This window comes from Aphis gossypii, chromosome 2 (assembly GCF_020184175.1).
Source record: "Aphis gossypii isolate Hap1 chromosome 2, ASM2018417v2, whole genome shotgun sequence".
Classification (NCBI taxonomy): domain Eukaryota; kingdom Metazoa; phylum Arthropoda; class Insecta; order Hemiptera; family Aphididae; genus Aphis; species Aphis gossypii.
This window is the reverse complement of record NC_065531.1, coordinates 47,967,690-47,990,402: the sequence shown is the minus strand read 5'-3', so window position 1 is coordinate 47,990,402 and position 22,713 is coordinate 47,967,690. Positions and strand designations below refer to the sequence as shown.

Below are 22,713 nucleotides of genomic sequence, written 5' to 3'. Positions count from 1 at the left end.
AATAAAAACATATGTATTCGCAACTTTTTATAAGTTCATAAGATAATTTTAAGTTATAACTGATTAATATAACAATTTCGAGTCAATGTAAATTTACGTTTGAATGATTTGTTATTCATCTTTTGTATTATTTTTTTTTTTAATGCATTTATTTTAGTATGCATTAGTATAATGTACGTAATACTGTAATAGGTTAATACATATAAACATATTATATAATTTAAACCTATAAATTAGGCATTAGCTCATACTGTGAGCGAGGAAATATAATTTTTGTTTATAAGATAAAAAAAAATAAATATAATTTTGGTTATTAATATTTAATATTTACCTGAACAAAAAAAAAGTATATATAAATGCACAAAAATATTTTTAATTGATTACTTGAATGTAATAATATAATTACGGAGGCATGGGTACATAATATATTAATTTTATTTCACAATCTGATGTAATAGTATATAGTCTGTAAATTTAGGGCTAATAGTTAATAATTTTTTTGTGGTAGTACTTTCAAAAATTGAGAATTTACATCTCATTTTTCATATTCCGCTTGGAAGTTGGGTAAATAACTATTGTAACCTGAAATATAAAACATACAATCATCAATGCTTATTTTAAATAAGTATTAAAGTTAAACTATTATTATATTTTAATTTTTAACATGATGGTAATTATTACTTCGAGCATAAAATACAACAAGGTTTTATAGTTTGTATATACAGGAGAAACATGAATTGATGGGTATATCGTAGCATTCGACTAGAAGACGGTTTAAAGAGACAAAAAGTGAGTTTTGTAGAAATAAAAGAAAGCAAAATCTAAGTTATGTTATTAATTCTATAAACAAGTAGACTTGACGAAATTATGGTATGAATAATTGGTAAGTATAAGTGGTTAGTAATTACCACTCACATTGATTACGCTAATATCTTATTATGCGTAATCGAAAATTATCAAGGAAGATCATACTTTCAGGATTGCTAATGGTAAATGTATGAACAAAATTTGGCAAGAAATGTGCAACGATGATATGTGAATTCTAATAAATATGATGACATATTGACATAGTATATATGAATCATTATATAGGAATTATACGTGTACCAATATTAGGACCTTCGTTATAGGACCGATAGATTAAGGATCATATGATACACATTCCACTGTGGATAAATTTTACTTTAAGTAGTTATAGAGGAAATAGTAATAAGATATAAGATATAGGTTGTCTGAGGAAATTACAATGGTGTGGTTTACCTTAAAAATGAGAAAAACCACAAACTGAAAAAACAAATACCATATACCTAGATTTTTCTAAAAATAAAGTTTAAAAATACTGACAGCGTAAAATTAATGAATTTAAATTTGAAAATGTCATAAAATAGATTAAAACGTGAAGTAAAATAACCATAGATATGAACTTTATGCCAATTAAAATTAAAATGTTTCATTGTTATGAAATCACACAGTTATTTCATTGTTTGTAAAAATAAAAAGTGACGTCGTAATTATAAAAAAACCATAAGCCAATTTTTGTGATGTTTTTATAGATATTATGCTAGATGGTTAAACTTCTTAGAGTATTTGGAATTAAAATTGAAGATTTCTGTACAAAGCCTTATGTAAACGTTTCAAGTATAAAATAAAATGTAAAAAGTTTTGCTTCCATTCGGGAATCAAATCTATAGATTTGCCAAACAATTTTCAGTTACAAGTTTTCATATTTTCTAGAAAACTATTGGGAAATTCCATAAATAAGCTTTTTAAAGTATCATTTGTTTCCCACAATTAATTTTTATAGAGATTGAATTACGAATAAAATGAAATTGAACACAGTTTTTTATTTCTTTAAACATTTAAAAATATTCTTAACATTATTTTTAATTTTAAATTGGTTGTTTTTATGAGTACAAATTTCATATGACGTAACAATTAATATTTATTTTTGATTAGTTATAATATTACATGTAAACTAAAATAATTTAAAATCAAGCAATTAATATTATTATCACCGGTATAACTGGACTTTTATTATTTATTTTATACGTGATGATATTAATCGAATAACTGTTTAACAATTTTTTTTCGAAGCCGTTAATGTATTACTTTAATATTGTTAACAAAGTAATACGCACCTGTTTTAAATGACTATATATAATAGCAGGTGCTTAGCATATAATATTTTCAATTCAAATTACAAGCGTAACAATCGTTTTTGAACCCATATTGTAAACGAATAGAATACATTAAGTATTCAATTTAAACATAATTTACCTGGCGGAAAAATATAAGCTTTGTAATTATCGTTGTCTCCATATCCTGAATACTCGTTCATGTAGTCTACGGGATTTCTTTTCCCCCATGAACCTGTTTGCACACAAAGTATTTATTATCATTATTTATTCATTTTTTTTTTTATTTATTTATAACATACACAAGCATAATAAATTTAGTACAAAAAGTTTAATCTATTCATTTTATATTTATAACACATTAAAATATCATTGAGTTAATAAGTTGTCCACCGTTAGCAATAGCATACTGCAGCCAGTATAGGAACTTAAAATTTAAAATTGTATAATAAATAAATTGAAAACATAACATATACATTATACACATCATAATATTATTGTGTGGCATAACTAAATATTGATTTAGGATTTTGTTTAAGAATCTAAAGTAAAAATATAAATGACTTCAAACAAAAATCATCAACATTAAAATGATTTAAATACTTTATTATGAAAACAAATAATATAAAATAAATTATATTTTATTGTACATAGATGTTTGTGAAATTATATCATTCAAATAAAAATCTGAACTAATAAATAGTCTAAAACAAGTCTAATGGTCTTAAAATAAATGAATATATGTTTGAATTGATTTATTGTAGAACCATTAAACCATTTAACTATAATACTAATACTTTTTTTCTAATGTACGTGTATTTGTGTATATTTTAAATTCTAGAGGGAGTGATGAATGTATTGGTTTAAAAATATAGTTTTTATCAGCATAATTTCAGATTTTTTATCAATGACATATTAGAAACGATTTAACTAAAGCATTGAATATAACTATATAGTTATCTTGGAATTAAAGTCTAATTGCATATAGACATCGAGGTTATTTTAAAACAAACCATTTCTTCAAAGGAGAAGATGTTTAGAAGTTTAGTTTTTGTATATTTATTTTACAAATTATTTAAAATTAAAATACATTTATATGGAATTTTCTAGTATCTTTTTTAAGGCTATAATATTTTATAAAATAAAATTTAATTTAATTAAATATATTTTTAATCTAACAAACATATGCAATTAAAATATAAGTATGTCTCAATAAAAATGAATAGTTTCAGTCTAACGACATTATTAGATTGAGTTTCCTCATCGCTAAAATATCCATTTATATTAAAATCCCCATGTTAATGTGTTATTATATTTATATTATAATGAATAATAACCAAAAGTATAATCTTGTTTACCTATATTACCACCTATATGCTATGAATATTTTGCCAACTAGAGCATCTGCTCTTCTTACGTGCATTAAATTATTACGTCATAATGCATACATAATGACTTATAAGAATTAATTATGTTAAATAATAAATTTTCAAAATATTAAAACTTTATAATGCGTTGTAACAATAAAAATAATATCGTTTTAACTATCTATAACTAGTCGACCATATAAATATTAAGTAATTGAAAAATATAATTTTTACAAAACTACCTATATTATAACACCCAAGATATTGACATGCATATTGCTTAGAGTTTATTTTTTTTTTTCATTAATAAAATCAAAACATTCCTAATATTAATTGTTATTGGTTAATTGACTTAAAAATCTATTTTTAAGTGGGTAAAAAATTAATTTAATATAAATCATCTTTTATTTTGAGTTTTATTATTTTTGTAAATTGTATTTAAGTTATTATTTGTGATAAAGATCAACAATAGAAACATTAATCTGTTAAATAACATTTAATAACATTTTTTACGGATTGTATCTTTCTATCTTTAAAAAATATTACAAATAAAAAGTTTTGGTTCAATTAAATTATGACAATAATTTATTTATGTAGTGAAATAGGGAAATAGTAATTTGGTTGTATGTATATTATTGTGTCATATTAAAATGTAAAATATAGGGTATAATAATTTATAAACAACATTTCACATGATTTTGCATAAGCATATTATGTTAATAGAATATAACCTAATATTTTAATAACTATAGTTATAACACAAAGGATTTAAATACTAAACGATGCTTTTGTTTAAATGTAGATTATCATAATCCTTTTAACTTAAGACATCATTTAAAGTACATTTTAGTCTTCAACCTAATAATAGTAGTAATTTCTTGATAATCTAAGAAAAATCTTTCTATAGGCTTCTAGTTGGAGTCTTCTAGTAGAAGCCATGGAATTAATGGGTTTTCTACTTAATTCCAACTTAGAAACCATATCTCAAAGGATATTGTTTTGATAATGCATTTTATTTTATAAGTAATTATTAAATTCAATAATAATAAAAAAAATTAATAAGTAATAACTTAATAATTTATTATAATGACAACTATAATAATCTAACCTTACTGTTTTTGTAGCCTAATTAATTAGTAATCTTATAACTACATTTTATTGTAAATCTTACCGTCCTTGTGGTAAAATTAACAATTATGTTATTTCTGAGAAATAACATTTTTATGAAAATACTCGAAGACGAGAAGGTCTTAGGAATCTCCAAGGTATCGCATAAGAAGTGCATAGAAACTTCCTTAGGAACTACTTGGTATTTGGGAAACCATTTAATTGTTATTTATTTAAATATAAATTCTTGAGAAATAAGTAAAATTGACTTATTTTTAATTTTATTAGTACATTTATTAAAAACAGATTAAAAAAAAACCGAAACTACGATACATAGTCACAATTTTCAAACACCATAAATTAATTTTATCATAGCGCTTTGGAATTTAATACTAATATACCTATATCAAAATAATAATTTTTTCATCGACACTTCAAAAAAAAAAAATACTTAGAAAAATCGAAAATGTCAGTTTCATTTAAATTTAAAAATAATTCTCATTTTAAAAGTTTTGTAAATAAAAACATCTTTTAAGCATCATTATATTGTCATTTACAAAAGTCCATATATTATTATGATGAGTATAACATCTATATAATATTTTTTATTTTGATTGTATACTCATGACAAGAGGAATTAAATTAGAAACTCTAATTATTGCTTTAAAAAATATAAAAAAAAAAAAAATAATGATAGATTTTGTATTCCAAAGGATCAATAAATTTAAAATTATATATTAAATAATTAATATATAAATAAACTTAAACTTTAACAGGTCAATGTTATTTATTGTAAATTACAGCATTTAGCATATCAACAATAAAGCGACCCGGCTTAAACTAAATAAAATAAAATATTTAGCTTACCGGCTTACCTCTAAAGCTTGTCCAATCAGCTGCTCTCTTGCCCCAAGATCCTTGGAAATTGTCCCATGATCGTTTTTCTGCTTCATTAGGATTTTCGTCTTCGTATTTGTCTAAATACTCATCAAATTGAGACAATTGATCACTGCTTGGCTATATTATTATAATAACAATTGTATATTATATTAAATTATATTAGAACATAAATTTTATTATTATTCCTACGCACATGATAAACATTTTATTGACGTCAACAATAATATGTGAAAGTGCAGTACTACAAGCGTACGTCGTAAATCATAAAACTCTGTACGACGGCCTACGCGTGAATACCAAAATACACGTACCTGATCCTTAAACCTCTTTCCCCAGCCCCCGGACTGCATATCTTTCCATCCGCGTTTTCCCCATCCGCCGTGTAACTTTTGCCAGCCCTGCCTCTTGCCCCACGACGAGTGCAAGTTCTGCCAGTCCTGTGTCCGTTTGCCCCACGTGGTTTTTAAGTTTTGCCAACCACGTTTGCCCCAACCAGCCGTCTGCAAATCTCGCCATGCCCGTTTTTCCTCTTGATCTTCGTCAAAAGATCTCGTGTAGTCCGAGTTATCCTGTGTATGATCATTTAAAAATATATTATTCTTTGATATAAATATATTATTACAATTTAGAGAATTGATCAGTAATACGTTTAAAATGTAATACTATAATAATTCATAATTATTTAAATATTATTTAACGTGCATAGTTGTGTTTATACATTATACGTATATAGGTACGTATATAAAGTTTAAAAACTATTAAAGAAGAAAAATTACAGTGGAAATATTTTATGGTAATTTAAAAAAAAAAGTAAGACCGGATAAGCATATAATATAATAATCATAGAGTGTATTATTACATTGAAACATAGAAATATTTTTTTTTCAGTAAAAGAAAAATTTAATAAAATACGATTTATCAAATTTGTATACTAATATATTATCAAAAAATCGAATATATTCAGAAAGTACTATACCTATTATAAAGTATAAATATTAAACATACTTGCTTCACTATTGTTTGTACTCACATATTATTCTTTAATTATATACTTAACACTTATAATATGATTTTGTTTTTCAGAATTTAATGTGTAGGCAATAAAACAAGACACTTTTATTTACGACTAACTACCTACATTTATATTTATTCTGTATGCATACTTGAAAGTGATTTCCACGAATATATATATATTTTAAATTAAATAGTTTTAGTTAAATTGTTATTAAATAATGTTTTAATATGTGAAAAAATTAATTTGAGTTTTATTAAGTATAGATACGAATCTGATCAAAATCATTTTTCTTTACTTGTTCAGATTGACTTGATTTGATTGATGATGCTTGAATAGCAGACTCCGGTATTGAAAAGACAATTACTGGACATAAAATAACCAATGTGGCCGCTATCCTCCTTAAAACATTCTGCATTCCGCCACTTAAGTTAATCCTAGAACACAGAAGTAAAATAGTTAGATAAACGCTGGTGATACTTATGATTTATGAATATTATACTAATTCAACTAAAAGTAAATTATATGAAACCTACACAACTATTTGAATGATCAAGTACTCAAAACATAATATTATATTTAATAATAATTCATTTCATTTACAAACAAACGATACTTTATACTTCATCATTAACATACAAAATACAATGTCTATATAAATATTTTTTTAATAAAAACTAATATAAGAAATGTCTAAAATTCATTATTCTTATTTATAATTAGTATTTTATTTTATTAAAATGTTTCATAGTTCAAAGGGTTTTTTATTTAGATAGCTAAAAATATAAACTTATTATAAGTAATTAAAATTTAAAATTAAATGTTTATTTATTCTTTTTTTTTTAATAAAATTTATTTCATTTACTTATAATTTTTTAGCTACACGTCAGATTTTTAAAATAAGTTTTCTGAATTTATTGATTAAAGTGAATCAAGTTGAACGTATAAAATAACTACTAAATATTATCATAATTAGGCAATCAGCAAATAAAAAACCTCATTAATATGTTAATCACGACACTTATAAGTATAATATTCTTATCGTACGTTTAATCTTTTTATATTGATAACCGTGTTAATAATTTTTCCAGACAGAAATCGTCACTAGGTATTCAAAAAGTTGTATGTATAATATTATAATAATTTAAAATGTTGTCTAAGTTAATCATTAATTAAATAAACATATCAATATAAGTATGATTACATTCAAACTCTAGAAAAAAATTTTGATTTAAATTAAATAGGCCATTTAAAATAAATAATATAGGTAGATAGGTATGTTTTGCATAAAGAAAACATAAAACTGGACTTTTTATTATTATTATTATTATTATTACTTATTACTCTTCGACTAATGACTATTATTTTAGGTATACAAATACACGGTTGTTGAAAAAATGTATAGAAAATAATACCTATAATCATGTATATTTTAAAATATTTATTTACAATCGCTTGTAAATTATATTATTGCTTTATGTTATAGTAGGTAAAGTAGGTACATGTAGCAGTCACATACTATTTCAATATAGTATAATGATATTATAAAATTAAAAATGTAAAAGTATATTGTAATATGTTTACAGTATCTGATATTATAAACAGTTATAGGTTATATTTTTAACACCACTTTACAAACTAGTAAAATTCTTTACCTGTTTGATGATTATGGATTACGATAATTACATTTGTTTCATTGGGTAGCATTTTCTTTCAATTTCTTAACGTCCGGCTATTATTATTATTATTTTTTAAACAAATCATTCACACGGTTTTGAAATTTTCATTGTTGTTTAATGTTTATCTATGTTATTATTTTTGTTTCAAATAGTCGACATTTATACAAACACGGAGGGCTGTCCTGTCTTGTCATACAGTGTCAATCACTGCAGGGGCGTATACCTACACATGATTTTCTCATGGCTGACGATTATAACATTATTTATGAAAAAAGAACCGAAGGTATATAAATTAACTATTCGTATAACACATCAGTATAATAAAATTATATCACACAATCCAAATGTAAGTTTTTACATAAGTAGACAACACAAAATAATATATATTTAATAGCCGACTTTATAGTATTATTTATTATCATTGATCGTACAGAAACACTTTTACTATAATCAGTAAAAAAAAAAAAAAAAATTAAAACTGAATGAATTATGATCAAACTTTATAGTCTAATTTAAGTTGTCATTTATCTAATTTCTTTTTTTAATACAACCAATATTTCGTTCGAAGTTTTTAATAATTACTTTTGTACTGTTTTCCTGGCAAGTGCATTGAAATGGTTCTATACAACCAAATAGTAGCTGCACAATTTAAAATTTAAATATCTACTTAACGAACACTTGATCATCATTAATAATTATTATGTAAAGTAGACAGTAGTTTGTACAACATTAAAATTATTTACTAAACTTTTACTCATTAAATTTGAACAGCAAATATTTAATTTTCTCTTGGTATTTCTTAAATAGTTTTCAACATTTCAAAATAAGAAAACATCCGTTTAAGTCGAACCATTGACATAGGATATGTGCAAAATATTTTCAATAATTAATATGATATATTGGGAAATATATCAGCGTTAAAAGTTTAATGGTATCTACCTATTCTCACATTTGGAAAAGTTTTTAGCCTTGAACATTTTGCTTTCCATAAACGCAACACTGATTTTTACATTTTACCTAGACGTCTTTCCGTTTTAAGTAAATAATAAATTATGTTTATTTCTGTTTTACTAAATACTATGCCTATATTATAATATAGTTTTTGTTAATTCTTCTAATTGAATACAGTTAATGTTAAATTACGTCTAAATAATGTGATAATAAAGGTAAATAATAATAATCCAATAATTAAAAAACAAAAGGTTATGAAAGGATCTATGTCCCATATGACCCTACTGACAGATGAGGTTTAGTATTTTCGTCTGTGTTTTTAATATTAATATTTAATCATGGTTAATGACTGGACCTGTTACAGTATACCAGCCATAACATTGCAATAATACACGTTTATTTATTAATGATATAAACATTATTAATATGTATCATTTATCTTAGTAACCATATAGCAGTTTAAACAAAATAAAATGTCATCGGTAACCTAACCTAACCTAACCTTGCACATTTATCTATGACCACCAAATTATAATATTGCGTTTTGTATTGACTTTGTCAACTTGACATTCGACAATAATATAAGTTCTATAAATAGGAACATTATAAAAATAGGTACAACAACGAAGAACTATTATAACACACACCGCCGGAATTATTGTTTGATGCTATGTTATTTCGTCGGGTTGTTCAAATAAGTATAACATTAAATAGTAATTGGTATTATTTCACATAAATTTATTATTATTATGTGCATTTTTTACACGCACAGGAAAAAAAAAATAAGAAAAGTATGTTATAAAACGTAATTTATCTGTTGAATTCACGGTTTAAACGTGTATAAACATAGTTTAGCATAATTCAGCGGTAAACAACAATTTAATAACACATTATATTATTATGGTAAATTATACGGCGAAGTAGTAGGGAAAGTGAAATGCATCGGTAAATTAGCGTCCCGCGTAACCTGTTTCCCGCGTTTGCCCACCATATGGGTCATCTGTATTGTAAAGACACTATCTCTCTTCAGCAGTCAACGAGAAAAAAATAAAAATAATAATAATAATCATAAAAAGTAACATCTCGTACATAATATAAATTGATAATAATTATTAAATTTCTGCAGTATTGAGCAACGTGCGTGCGGGCCTGCGAGTGCTGGCAAGAAGGTGTCTGGAAGATTGGTGATGAGGAAGGGAATGACAGTGGCGTGCGTAATGCGAAAATGATGCAAACCGCTTGCAGTGTGATGAATGCGCTTATATTGGCTGACGTACAAAAAAAAGTTCACATGCGCTTGAGAACTTTTTCCACGTAACATATTACACGAAAAAATAATATTGTACACGTTCCTTATTTTGTAACTCGTGACGTTGTGATTTTCCTAATTTTTTTCTACCTATTTTTTTTATTATTCTTTTTTTTATCAATTACGTCATCAGATACTACTAATGTATGTTTGATTTTAATAGCAAACATTATTTGTCATTTATTTATACACTAAAAATAAAGATATGTTGAGGTATTCTGTGTAGTGTTATTATTTTTGTTCAATAATAAGTTGTATTAATATAATTTCGGTTTATTTAAATATAATATTAGTACATTTTAATCATTGGATCACTAATAAAATATCTAATCAAAAATAACTTATTGTAAAAGTATAATATCAATATGAAATTAAGTGATGCAATCATAGAATTGTTTTTTTTAATTTTTTTTTTTCTTTGTCATTATTTCCCTTTTTTTTATATAGTATAAAATGTGTTAGTAATTATTTAAATGATGTATCATTTCAATACTGTATCTAATAATAAATAAATAATATATTAAAAATAGCGGGTAGGTACGAGCAGATGTACAGTAACCGTTGTTTCATTTATCAAGTCAGATATTATTGTATCTTGCTTATACTGCATTCAAATTATTTATACAACAGCGGTATACAATTTAAGGTATATTATAACTATCAATGTATAATCCAATATTCCCTTATATGAATATAGGTAATTACATAATAAATAATAATATTTCAAAATGTAATCAAGTTAATTATTATAAACTCAGTTTGCACGGCCTCGTATATATTATATTATTATAACATAAGCATCTAATGTGTAATGCAAATAAAATTCAAAATATTCGTAATTGTGTTAATAAATTATTAGTGCATGATAGATTATGTAACTTGGTTTTTAATTAGTTAATCAAGATTTATATGATATTAACCTTTCTAAAAAATAAAAACGATAGTAAGAGCTGCGAATTACACCTTTGAACGTACAATTATGTAAAGTATTTGATTGTGTTTAAATAGTTAGATACAAGTTGTAACGGTGGATGGAAGTTAAATACATATTATGTACAATTTGAAAGTTAGTATTACTCTCTTTGAGTATTCTATCATAATATTATGCTCTTTGTGAGCATCTCAAAATAAATTAATCTATACAATTGAGCTTAAAAAATTATGATTAACTATCGGTAAATGGTAATGCATTAATGCATTTGTATAATGTATAATTAATTATAGTTTTAATATAAACATAATATTGTATTATTAATAATCTATGATTACAATTTTTTTAATTATTTATGGTATACAGATATAACTTATAAGTTAGACAAATATAAAGTTTGATGGTAAAGGTACCCAACACTAAATGTAAAACTATATAAGTTTAGGAAAAACGAGAAAAATCACTCAACCCGTAAATTTAGAAGTTTGTTCATTTACAGAAACTCTATAAGTGTATGTCCTTAGAATGTTTAAGAAAATATATATGGGTAAACATAACAAATACAAAAGAAAGATAATACTTAGCAAGAAGCACACTATTTGAATAATTATTACATAGAGTTGGTTTACAAAAAAAAATATATAAATAAATCAGAATAACGATATTTAAACTGTTTAATAAAAAATCTGAAACGATAGAGTAATTGAATTGTACCAAGATAACAATTAATATAAAATATCATATTTGCTAAAAAAAAAAAAAAGGATTGTGTGAAATTACTTGGTAATAAATAAAAAGGTAACCGATATAATCGCCGGACAATTTAGAAGGAAAATAAATAAAATAATGCTTTATTAATAATAATTGAAAAATTAATAAATATATCGGATACCTTTACTAAAGTGACAGTATTGGTACATTAGTTTCGTTCCTTTTTTTTCAAAAATAAAATAATAATAACGTACTTCAAATAAAAAACGATGTAGGATTATTATCTGTTTTCCACGAATCACAATTTATCCTGTAATTAAAAATAGGTATTTAAATTTTTAAATTTAGTCTACAAGCATTTGAACTTACATTTTTTTAGGTACATTAAATTATATCTAGTTAAAAAAAAAATTGAGTTCGTTTACGTATAAGCCGCTACTCATTTGCAGGTTTGTTCATCAGAACCTGTACAATGCTTATTAATTATTACATTCAATCTATTTATATCATAAAAATAAAAATATATAAATATACCTAAACAATATAAAAATATGAGTTTAGCGAATAATATAATTATAATTATATAACATTTAATTACAAAATCTAGTATAATACGTTTGCAACGTAATAGTTTTGTTATCTATAAAAACCATAAATTTGAATTATATAATACGATATACCTATGTAGTTGATATTACTTCTGATAAGTTATAATTTTTTTTACGACTTTTCAAACAATTGGTTAATAATTTAGTTTTTTTAAACTCGCATTATCTGTTGTTACAAATTTCATTTACACTTAGGTACCTAAACATCTTGAAATATCAAATGCATAACTAACGTAGCATAAGTTTATAATAATATTAGTTATATGTCGCAAGATAGTAGTGTAAGTAAGTTTTAACTTAAGTTTCTTTATTTAAATAATGTATAAGTCATTAGGTTAAGAAAAAAAATAGGTTTAACCTACCAAAACGTTTGCATTAATATGCCAAAAATAAAGTATAAACAAAAAACATTTTTTTGTTGATTCATTTTCACCGAAACTAATCATTGTCACATTAATTTGGTTTGGCTCATTTTTTTTCAACTATATCATTTCAGTGATTTAGACAAAAATAAATACTCGAGGATTTTAATTTAAAAATGAGCATACTAGCTTAATTGAAAAATTTGTTGGACCCATCATCCAATTAGAGTTTGTGTGGAATTATTTCGAAACTTTTTCATTATTCTCCGAAACCTAATGCAGCTTACACCCTTCCACTGTATAATTGTAATTATAATATTACACATAATTACAATGAAAATAACTCATAAAAATTTTTTGAAATATTCCTTCATTTTCAATTCAGAGGTAAAAGTAGAATTAAAAAACTTTCTGCAATAAATTCAATAATTTATTTTAATTTGACTCTTTTTTTTTTCAAAAACTTTTTTATCTGGTAAAATAACAGGAGAATTTCGTGTTTACAACGTTTACTTTTTTTGTTGTAATCATTCCGTTTAGTCGGGTTGAAATAAATGGACATTTTTACAAACCACGATAAATGGTAATAATTAATGTTAATCGTTGTGCAGTTTATAATAAATTGTCTTTCATCTATTATTCGTGATTCTAATCATTCCATACGAAAATTATTTACACAAATCCAATGTAACAGTGAGTAAAAGTTATAATTATTACCTATTAATAATTTATTTAATTTATTAAGCAATGAATGGTTGTTTTGTTTCATTGGGTTAGCAAATGTGTAATTTTAATTTCTATTCAACAGTTCGGTTTTTATTTTTAATTCAATATAATATAATAACATTTCAAGTAATCTGCAGTATAAATTAGATTTTTGATCATAAAAAAAAAAAAAAAAAACGAAATAAATATTTAATATAAAAAAGATATTAATATACCTACAAATAAATAAATTTAAAATTTTTCAATAATTTAAAACTGTTATAAACTAATAGACAAAAATATAATTTAGCATTTTCAACTTGTAATATAGGAGGTACTCGTTCATTGTACACGCATTTTAATTTAGTTGATATATATATTTATTTATTTATTTGGCATTTTTCCAAGTTTGGATACTATTTCATAAAGGTTAATCATTAAATTTACACGCAAATATACACAGGTACAATGATCACCATTATTCATTACATATTAGAATATTATTTATAATATGATGTATAAGTATAAATAATTATAACAATTTTACGAACCATACTGCATCACCTATTTACCTATATGGATATACGTCATCATGTCAGTTTATTAATATTTATTTTAATATTATGATATAAGTACTAAGTACTGTAATACTTTTATTGAATAATAATATTTTATACTTTTAATATTTGAATATATTAAATTGAAAGGTAACTAAACTGCGTATATCTTCGAATCATATTAATTATAATATTATTATGACAAGAAACTAATAATTTAATGATCTTTAAAACTATCGACTCTCCTTTTATAGTTTGTTGAAATAAAAGTAACTTTATATGCACTGCTAATAACAATAACTGCCAACAAGAATAAGAATTATTTTTAAAAAATTATTAAAAACATTTATCATATTATATTCAATATTGTCCATGATAATATGGATTATGACGTTCAAAAGTTTTATGGTCATACCTAGAATATCATCCTACCAAAACGAGTAGTGATAGCATTTTGTTTTTTTAATGGTGGGTATTATATTAAGTATTTCCTTATATTTTTGAACAATTTTAATTGAAAAATTAATACTCACAAATGGACTTTTTAATGAACGTTATCCATAAGTGATCTTAAAAGACCGTAAATCGTGACAGAGTTTTGAAACCGTACGAGAAAAAATATGTATTAAGTTATCAAACAAAAAAAATTGCAGTCATTTGGGGTTAAGCGAAACATATAATTTGTGTAATGCGTTTTTTTCTTTATCATCAAAACATACAGTCTTGTTTTAAGATTTTCAATATTCATTGCCACCATTAAATCGTTTGTAACTGACTGCTGGGAAAGATCTATTTATTATAGTACTATATTAGCACTCGTAAATAAAGTATATAATACATATATATATATATACTCAATGCATTAAGGATCTATGACTGTACGATCATTTTATACTTGAGTTGTTCTTTTATTTTTTTCCGCTTCAAAAAACCCATCCGCATGTATCTTTCGTATACAACGTATTTTTTCTATTCTTTCCACCCCCGCCGTTTCCACTACGGTTTGATAAAACTGTAGAGTTCACTGAACGAATTATTAATTGTCATTGAGAACGATTAGTCGTTTACATTTCCTTCTCCCAAAAATATATTTCAAGTATAATAATACATGTATATCCTTCGCCCAATGTATAGATAAATAGGTTGTAATAAAGTATTTTACTATTTTCTGGTTTTTGGATTTTATTGATTCTTTTACGAATACAGCGTTGTAATTGAGTGTCACTCTTCTGTTTTATGAAATATAAACATTTGCTATGATAGTTATAACGACTGTATGAACTCCCTTAAATCAAAAACAAAATTTATAAGTGTAACATAAAAGTTCAAATATTCTTCAAGAACTCTAGATAGCGTGTGAGTTGTATAAGACTAAAAAAAATGTTTAACAAGACCATAACATTTGTTAGTTAACACTTGTTATTTTAATTACAAAAACTTTAAGAAAAAACTCTATTAAAGTATGTCAATACTTTCAAATAGAATTGTAGTAACGGTTTTATAGCAACCTAGTTGTGTTGTGCGTAATCGATTCGTTTCATAAGAAATATAATTATGTTTATTCACATAAACTATAAAGTATAAACCAAAAATCAATAAAACAATTTAATAGAGTCAACGATTGAAATACATTTATTCTTAACGACATTTATTTATTATTATTATTTGTTGTTTTCTTTTTTGAAAACACTAAAAAATATTTTCTCATTGACATTGTTTTTTTTCATCAAGAAACTATTACAGCCGCATTGTAAACAGTTTTTTCTACCACTTACTTATGTTTAAGTAAATTGCAATTTAAAGTGAACATTATGATGCTTATTTTAATTTGATTTAATACAGTTAAACATTTAAAGCGATGCTTTGGATTTTTAAAAAATATTAAAAACATTTATCATATTATATTCAATATTGTCCATGATAATATGGATTATGACGTTCAAAAGTTTTATGGTCATACCTAGAATATCATCCTACCAAAACGAGTAGTGATAGCATTTTGTTTTTTTAATGGTGGGTATTATATTAAGTATTTCCTTATATTTTTGAACAATTTTAATTGAAAAATTAATACTCACAAATGGACTTTTTAATGAACGTTATCCATAAGTGATCTTAAAAGACCGTAAATCGTGACAGAGTTTTGAAACCGTACGAGAAAAAATATGTATTAAGTTATCAAACAAAAAAAATTGCAGTCATTTGGGGTTAAGCGAAACATATAATTTGTGTAATGCGTTTTTTTCTTTATCATCAAAACATACAGTCTTGTTTTAAGATTTTCAATATTCATTGCCACCATTAAATCGTTTGTAACTGACTGCTGGGAAAGATCTATTTATTATAGTACTATATTAGCACTCGTAAATAAAGTATATAATACATATATATATATATACTCAATGCATTAAGGATCTATGACTGTACGATCATTTTATACTTGAGTTGTTCTTTTATTTTTTTCCGCTTCAAAAAACCCATCCGCATGTATCTTTCGTATACAACGTATTTTTTCTATTCTTTCCACCCCCGCCGTTTCCACTACGGTTTGATAAAACTGTAGAGTTCACTGAACGAATTATTAATTGTCATTGAGAACGATTAGTCGTTTACATTTCCTTCTCCCAAAAATATATTTCAAGTATAATAATACATGTATATCCTTCGCCCAATGTATAGATAAATAGGTTGTAATAAAGTATTTTACTATTTTCTGGTTTTTGGATTTTATTGATTCTTTTACGAATACAGCGTTGTAATTGAGTGTCACTCTTCTGTTTTATGAAATATAAACATTTGCTATGATAGTTATAACGACTGTATGAACTCCCTTAAATCAAAAACAAAATTTATAAGTGTAACATAAAAGTTCAAATATTCTTCAAGAACTCTAGATAGCGTGTGAGTTGTATAAGACTAAAAAAAATGTTTAACAAGACCATAACATTTGTTAGTTAACACTTGTTATTTTAATTACAAAAACTTTAAGAAAAAACTCTATTAAAGTATGTCAATACTTTCAAATAGAATTGTAGTAACGGTTTTATAGCAACCTAGTTGTGTTGTGCGTAATCGATTCGTTTCATAAGAAATATAATTATGTTTATTCACATAAACTATAAAGTATAAACCAAAAATCAATAAAACAATTTAATAGAGTCAACGATTGAAATACATTTATTCTTAACGACATTTATTTATTATTATTATTTGTTGTTTTCTTTTTTGAAAACACTAAAAAATATTTTCTCATTGACATTGTTTTTTTTCATCAAGAAACTATTACAGCCGCATTGTAAACAGTTTTTTCTACCACTTACTTATGTTTAAGTAAATTGCAATTTAAAGTGAACATTATGATGCTTATTTTAATTTGATTTAATACAGTTAAACATTTAAAGCGATGCTTTGGATTTTTAAAAAAATATGATTTTAATTTTGTTTTTTTTAACAAATAATAAATTTAAAAGTCAAATTAGAAGATATTTAATCACAAATATATTGCAAATATATACCATTATAGTATAAGCTATCATGAACCACGTATCTTATCTTATAAAATGACAGTTGAAATACAAAATATATTTGTTTATCAGATAATACATTTACCTATTAATAAATAATAGTGTCAAATCAAAATCTCAATAAAATGATGCACGCGAAAAATCTTTAAATTTATTTTAATGTACTTAAGGGATTTTTATAATTTTATATCATTAACTATTATATTTCCTTACAATAAGAATGCTTCTGATGTACGAAAAACATAATACCTAATATGTATAATATATTATGTGCCTATAATACTTTTAAGTTTCAACTTCATAATTTGATCGATAGTGGCTTTAAATTGACAACAATGAGTACGTAATATGTATAACAATCCTTTGACAATCGTATATAATACCTATATTACTTCTACGATATATTATTAATTCAATTTAAAAATAAGAATTAAATAATTATAGAAATATATATTTTTCTCACAAATAATTATACAATTTAAGATGATTAGTAAATTAGTAAATTTAATATATAGGTATGTTCAATTTATTCAATTACAATAATTATGTTATTGTAATCATGTCTTATGAGTTTCTATACTAGACATTTTATAAATTACCTATAAAGTACAACCATATTTTCCATTCAAATACCTATCTAGTTATTGACCACAGTAATCATGATGATTATTTTGGTAATAATTGATCAAATGCTGGTAAAATATAGTATAATAAATAGGTAGGTACCTGGTTATTAATTTCCACTTATTAAAAATTATGGATTATTATATAGGTAACGCCAGTATAATATTATACAAATACTAATAAATAATAATATAAAGTCAACTATATTATAAAGGTACCTACTTATATACTAAAATAATATAATATAGTGCATACATTATTTAATTATTGTATACTTGTAATAAAAACATGCAATTTATATAGATTGTATAGGTACTAGGTAGGTACATTAAATATATTATTATACAAACTTGTGTACCTATATTATAATATAATATGAACTTTGTTAACATAGGATCACTATTAGATTACTTTTTGGTAAATCTGTGACGTAGAACCCCCAAGTCTATGTATAATGCAAACAATTACGGAGCCTGTAAAATATATTTTTATGAGGTCCTAAAAATGATAGCGGCAACGTCCAGTTTTGAATTTTGAAAAATAAAACAATTAATGTAAATTATAACAGTATTGTTATTTTAAGTTAAGTTTAAAATTATGAAATCATGAAATTATAACTACCTTCACTTTTTGGCAGAACTTTAGATACGCCATTTATAACTATGACATATGTGGAGTTTATATTGTTCTCATGTAGTATTATTTTTTGCTAGTTATATTTTAAAATAACTTCATAACGATTTTTTTTCAAATTCCAGTAATAATTATTTGGTTAGTTTTAGTAGGTATTTCTGTGGGTTTTAAGATATCTATATGTATTATAGCTGTATAAAAAAATACTTAAAATTATCAAAATTTGTCATTCATTTATTTTCAGTTTAATTGTCTGAAATATGTGACTAAAATTGTATGTCTCAAAATAACACATACGCTGTAGTCTCGAGAGATCCGAATCCCAAGCCTGTAGCCTAATAATATTAAAGCCAAACATATTATAATATGCATATTGTCTATAGTATTCCCCGGCGTACCTATGTGTGTTGTATATCTATATGTTGGCTGGTCCCTAGAATTATTTCACGTTCGAATTCTTTACACACCAACATCAACTTGTATATATATATATAATATAATATAGCCTATTATAGTAATTTGCATCATATTTAACTCAAGATATTGTTTTCAATGTCAGTTATGGTCCGAGAATTTGCTCGCACATACTATACTAAATATACTTTGTTGTCAGAGCAGTAAACCATCTAATCTCGTTATTAAATAATAAATATTTTTTAAATATCATCGCATGAAAAATCGAGATAAATTTGAAACTGAATTTAGGTGAAAGTATTGTATGATTATTAATGTTATTATATTATATATTATTATTATTATTATTATTATATATTATATTTTACCATTAAATATAGATGGAGATTTTCAAATTTGAGTTATCAGATCTATATTAAATAAGTTAAAATGTAGTGGGACGGTTGTTACATCTTGGAGCACACTGCTATTTATCCCTGTCGAAGAAAAAATGATATACTATAGGTAGGATTTTATGATTAGATATAGTAGTGATTATATGAGAGAAATACTGACTTAAATAGTAGGTCTAATTAAATAACCTATAACAACTTACTCCCTCTGAGATCGAAAATTGGAAGTAGTGTCAATGAATGCTTCTTCCTCTCATATTATTCTAGTCATGTACAAAATTTCACCAATTTATATATTGATTTAATTGTGTATACAGTTATATGCAATGTTTTTGACAAAAATTACATAAAGTATAATTTTATTAAATAATAATATAATGTAGAAATCCTTAGAAATATTTGCTAATTTACTCGATTCGTTCAAAATCGTATTTTACAATGCAATTTATCGATGAACTAATAGTGAATACATCCATTATTATAATGACTTACTCAATTAGGAGGTATACTCGAAAACTACTACACAGCTACTGAATGATTTCCCCAGTTTTTTTAGTTTTTCAAGTACAATTATAAAAAGGCAAGATTGGTATTAAAAGTACAATCCTTCATTATATTACTTATAATATGATAAAAATTAACGATAAATAATAAACAATAACATTTATAAGTGAATACTTTTTTACATTAAAATCGTACCTATGAATAATAATAGATATTACGTAGTAATTCGTTACATTCAAAAATATTGATTAACAAATATGAAAATAAAATTAAAACTATAGTGTTGTAGGTCTTGCCAGTAAGGCAGTACATAGTGTATAGTAACGAAGAAAAGTAATTAAAATTCAGCAATCACGTACCTATAGTTTATTTTATTTGATTATGTACGCATGTATCTTCATAGTTCATACATAAGTACAGACTACAGAACCCCCACGTTTCAGTTCGTGCCATTCATGTTAGTCACCAAGTACATAATAATAATATTAATTTTAATTCTTTTTCGTTTAGTATAAACAAAATTGAAAATTCTCGATAAAAATTGAAGTATAAACTAAGTAATGTCAACATTTCTTATGTATTATTACAACCAGTTTTTTCAGCTGTTTAATTTACACAAATAATTTATGACTTTCTTTTTATGTCTCTACAAATTAAATTTAAGAGAATTAAAAAAATATATTAATACTATATCAATGAGTAATCTATAAAACATGAAGTTAAAATAATTCACATTATACTATATTGTATGATTTTGGTATTAAATAAAATATTGAATTCTACAAATAGAATAATATAATAATTTTGTTTCTTGCTAATTTAACTGCATAAAATTCAATACATGTTAGTGATTATTTTTAAATCATAATATGCAAGCGATAGTTTTATTGTTGATAATCTCGAATAGATATATAAAGGTTATATTAAGCCTAAATGTATTTATATTTACATTATTTGATATATTTGATTAAATTCATATTCAATAGACATAATATGTAAAGAAAAAAGTAGTCTATATTATATAGATATAATGTATTTTTGCCTTAGGACTAAAAGTAAAAATATTTGCTAACATAATTGTAAATAATGCTTGTAAATAAATTCATACAAATATATATATATACCTGTATGGCTGTATACAGTTCACATAATAACATTCTTGAATTTTGATTGTCTTATTACAATAATGTTCACTTCCGCGTGCATCGTAATACTATAAATACGATAAATTATCATAAAATAGCCTTTTATAGTTGTTTATTACGATTTACGTGATTCGAATCGTATAGTTTTACAGTTTACCTACTTTTGTACGCCTCTAGGCATTTTTTTTTTCAATTCAAGTTTTGTTGTTTAAGAAAATGACTGATAGAATACACTCATAAATAAGTTACTGGGACAGATTAAAAAAAAATTGCTTTCATTTGATTCCCGTTTAACAGGTTGTATAATAGTATAGAGTTTAAATTAAAATGTATAATATAATTGATATATATTAATATATTCTAATGATGCCTCTTATCAACATAGGTCGTATTACGATATTTTTAGGGCGTGACTATATAAATGAAATGTTCTATTTTTTGCAAATATTTGATTGTACATTACTCTGATTTATAATAAAAATATATATATTATATATATTAGTATCATAATTATGTAAATTCGGTTTTGAGCCAAAAATAAACTCTATGATTAATAAACCATACAATTTTATAAATTTTACTATTTTAATTTGATAAATTTCAATAAATAATCGTCCATTGAATTCGTCAATACTTAAGGATTGAAAATTTAAGATTTAATATTGTTTTTAAAAAATAAATTAAATTTTACTATTTAAAAAATGATTTGTTCAAATTAATCATACTCCACGAATAAAAAAGCAATCATTATCTATGATTAATTTTATTTAGCTTTATTTGAGTTAGTTAAGTATTATAATACCTTTTTAATTATTATTATATTTTATCTGCTATGTATGGGTGATAAGTACAGGTATTGGTAACAAAATCAAATCATAAAAATTAAATAATATTTATAAATGTTGAGTGATATAAAACATAAAGTCTTTATAAACTTAAATCGTTAAATATTTACTGTGAATGTCTATTATTTCATTTTTTATAGTTAGGTATGTCTAACGGTAATTCAAATTTTAAAAGTAAACTTTTTTAATAAAATACTATTTATAATAAATTAGCTATATTATAATGTAACAATGATTCTATTATATAATATATGATTATTATAATTTATAATAAGCAAGTGTGTAAAAATGTATATAA

General features: G+C 23.9%; 1 protein-coding gene across 3 annotated transcripts in view; it reads right to left on the bottom strand.

Moving 5' to 3' along the window:
* Positions 1–353: 353 nt before the first annotated feature.
* LOC114132548 (prothoracicostatic peptides) overlaps positions 354–22,713 on the bottom strand; it is a 59,326-nt gene continuing 36,966 nt past the window's right edge. For 2 of the 3 annotated variants that reach the window (XM_027998035.2, XM_027998034.2), the window contains exons 2-6: positions 6,820–6,958; positions 5,821–6,078; positions 5,485–5,626; positions 2,278–2,370; positions 354–582 (exon numbers count right to left, since the gene is read on the bottom strand). In XM_027998035.2, coding sequence (XP_027853836.1) covers positions 536–582; positions 2,278–2,370; positions 5,485–5,626; positions 5,821–6,078; positions 6,820–6,939 — 660 coding nt within the window. In that variant the 5' untranslated portion in view covers positions 6,940–6,958 and the 3' untranslated portion in view covers positions 354–535. Of the gene's footprint in view, positions 583–2,277; positions 2,371–5,476; positions 5,627–5,820; positions 6,079–6,819; positions 6,959–22,713 lie in introns of all 3 variants that reach the window. The other variant, XR_003593060.2, reaches the window with a different exon arrangement.